Source organism: Cariama cristata, unplaced genomic scaffold (genome assembly GCF_000690535.1).
Source record: "Cariama cristata isolate BGI_N322 unplaced genomic scaffold, ASM69053v1 scaffold11671, whole genome shotgun sequence".
In the NCBI taxonomy this organism is placed as follows: domain Eukaryota; kingdom Metazoa; phylum Chordata; class Aves; order Cariamiformes; family Cariamidae; genus Cariama; species Cariama cristata.
Genome location: NW_009598711.1, coordinates 2,992 through 4,705, shown reverse-complemented (window position 1 = coordinate 4,705; position 1,714 = coordinate 2,992). Strand labels below are relative to the sequence as shown.

The 1,714-nt window shown below is 51.6% G+C and overlaps 1 protein-coding gene across 1 annotated transcript; it reads right to left on the bottom strand.

The window, feature by feature from the left end:
• Positions 1-236: 236 nt before the first annotated feature.
• On the bottom strand, positions 237-380 carry PDE6H (phosphodiesterase 6H, cGMP-specific, cone, gamma). The gene has a single exon (XM_009709404.1). The coding sequence runs from the start codon at positions 378-380 to the stop codon at positions 237-239; it is 144 nt and encodes a 47-aa protein (XP_009707706.1).
• Between the last annotated feature and the right edge of the window lie 1,334 nt (positions 381-1,714).

The window sequence follows — 1,714 nt, the reverse complement described above, 5'->3', positions numbered from 1 at the left end:
GGTGAGGGGGGGTGGTTGGGCCAGCAGCCCCCCGGGAAGGGGGAGCTGCCCTGCACCCCCAGCCAGGGAAGGGGAATCGCAGGTGGGCAGCGGGTGAAGAGAAGCAGCTCCAGGGGGGAGAGCTGATGGCACCAGCGGGCAAGGGGAAGCCTCCTGGCTCCTTGCCGGGGGGACGATGGCACTGCAGGAGTGGGGAGCCAACGGCTAGCACGGTTTCTTTTCTTTCCAAAGTGCCCTTACCCTTTTACTCCTTTTTTAGGGGGCTTGCTCTTGAACTGCCTTGTCTGTCTCTGCTTGAACTTGGGCGGCCCCTTGCGTGGTGTGGTGGGCCCAGTTGGAGCATCTCCAGGGTTGAGGTTGGTGGTTGGGTTCTCACTCATCGCTGGGCTGCTCTGTGCGGCGGGCGCACGCCTCTCAGGTCCCTCTGTCTGCAAAAGATAACAGCAAGGACTGCTGCAGCACTCTGCTTATCTTTTCTAGGTATCAGTGGTCAGGTGACAGAATTACGGAAAATATAATTGTGCAAGGATTAAAGATAAAGGTATTAAACCTGAATAAAGATTGTAATGCATACAAAGTAAGCAGGAGAGCACTGCCTTTCATCCGGCGTGCTAGAATTAAGATGCCGAGCAAAGGACACTTGAGCTAAGGACAATAAGACACTTAACCCCATAGTGCAATGGCTTGCGGTCACGGAGAGTCAGTCATACCTTCTTTTGTCTCGGACATAGCTGGACTCTTGGAGACGGGTTGCTGTAGCGGCTTGCCCCACAGTTTGGGTAAAACAGAAAGGTCAACGCCAATGTTGTTTGGTTTTTAGTTAGCCTTGGAACAGCAGTACTGGTTCAGGACACGACTGCTAGAAGCCACAAAGACACACTTAGGGCTTAGGGAAATATCCTGTCCTTGGGGATCATCGTGATGTACTTCATCCGCCCTTGTACTTGTGCCTCAGCATTACCTTGTGGACACTGAGGGAGGTGGGATGCTGAGCTAGATGGGCCCTTGGCCTGGGCGGAGCTGCAGTTAGGGCCTCATGTTTGTCAATACCAAACTTATGGGAAGTGGCACAGGATCTTTGAAAGATTGTAAAGAAAGCTAAGGCAAAGCATTGGAGACTGGCTTTTAGGCAGAAGTTAATTTCTCAGGGTTTAGGAGAGCAGAGCCTGTGACTTTCCCCTGGATATGTCCATTTTGGTATCTTTAAGCATTATATTATATGCGCTGACCTCTTCTGCACCACACTGCACTCAAGCCGAGCTCCACTTCACAGGGGCAAAACAGCTGTCAGGGAGCAATTCTTGGGTGGGAGACATCTCTCCTGCCTCAGAGGGCACAACTGCTGCACCCACAGCCCTTTGCTTCCTTCCCAGCGAGGACAGCAGTAACCCTCACCAGTGCCCAAGGGGGACCTTCCAGCCCTTCATCAAACTCTGTGCTAATTGGTATGCTAGAACGGTCTGGACAAGTGCATTTATGGACAAAAATAAATGCCTTTTTTTTGTCCCCTCCTTGAAGTCACATTCTTTCCCGTGACCATTACCTAACTCCTGCTTCCAGGTGTTCGTCCCCGTGCAGCCAGGCTGATGGAATCGCTGATGGAATTAACTTCAGGATTTGGTACTAAAGGCTAATCCCATTATGTCACCATAGCACTCTGGCCTAATCCCCAACATCACCTGCAGTGACACTCCAGACCTTTAATCTCAGAACT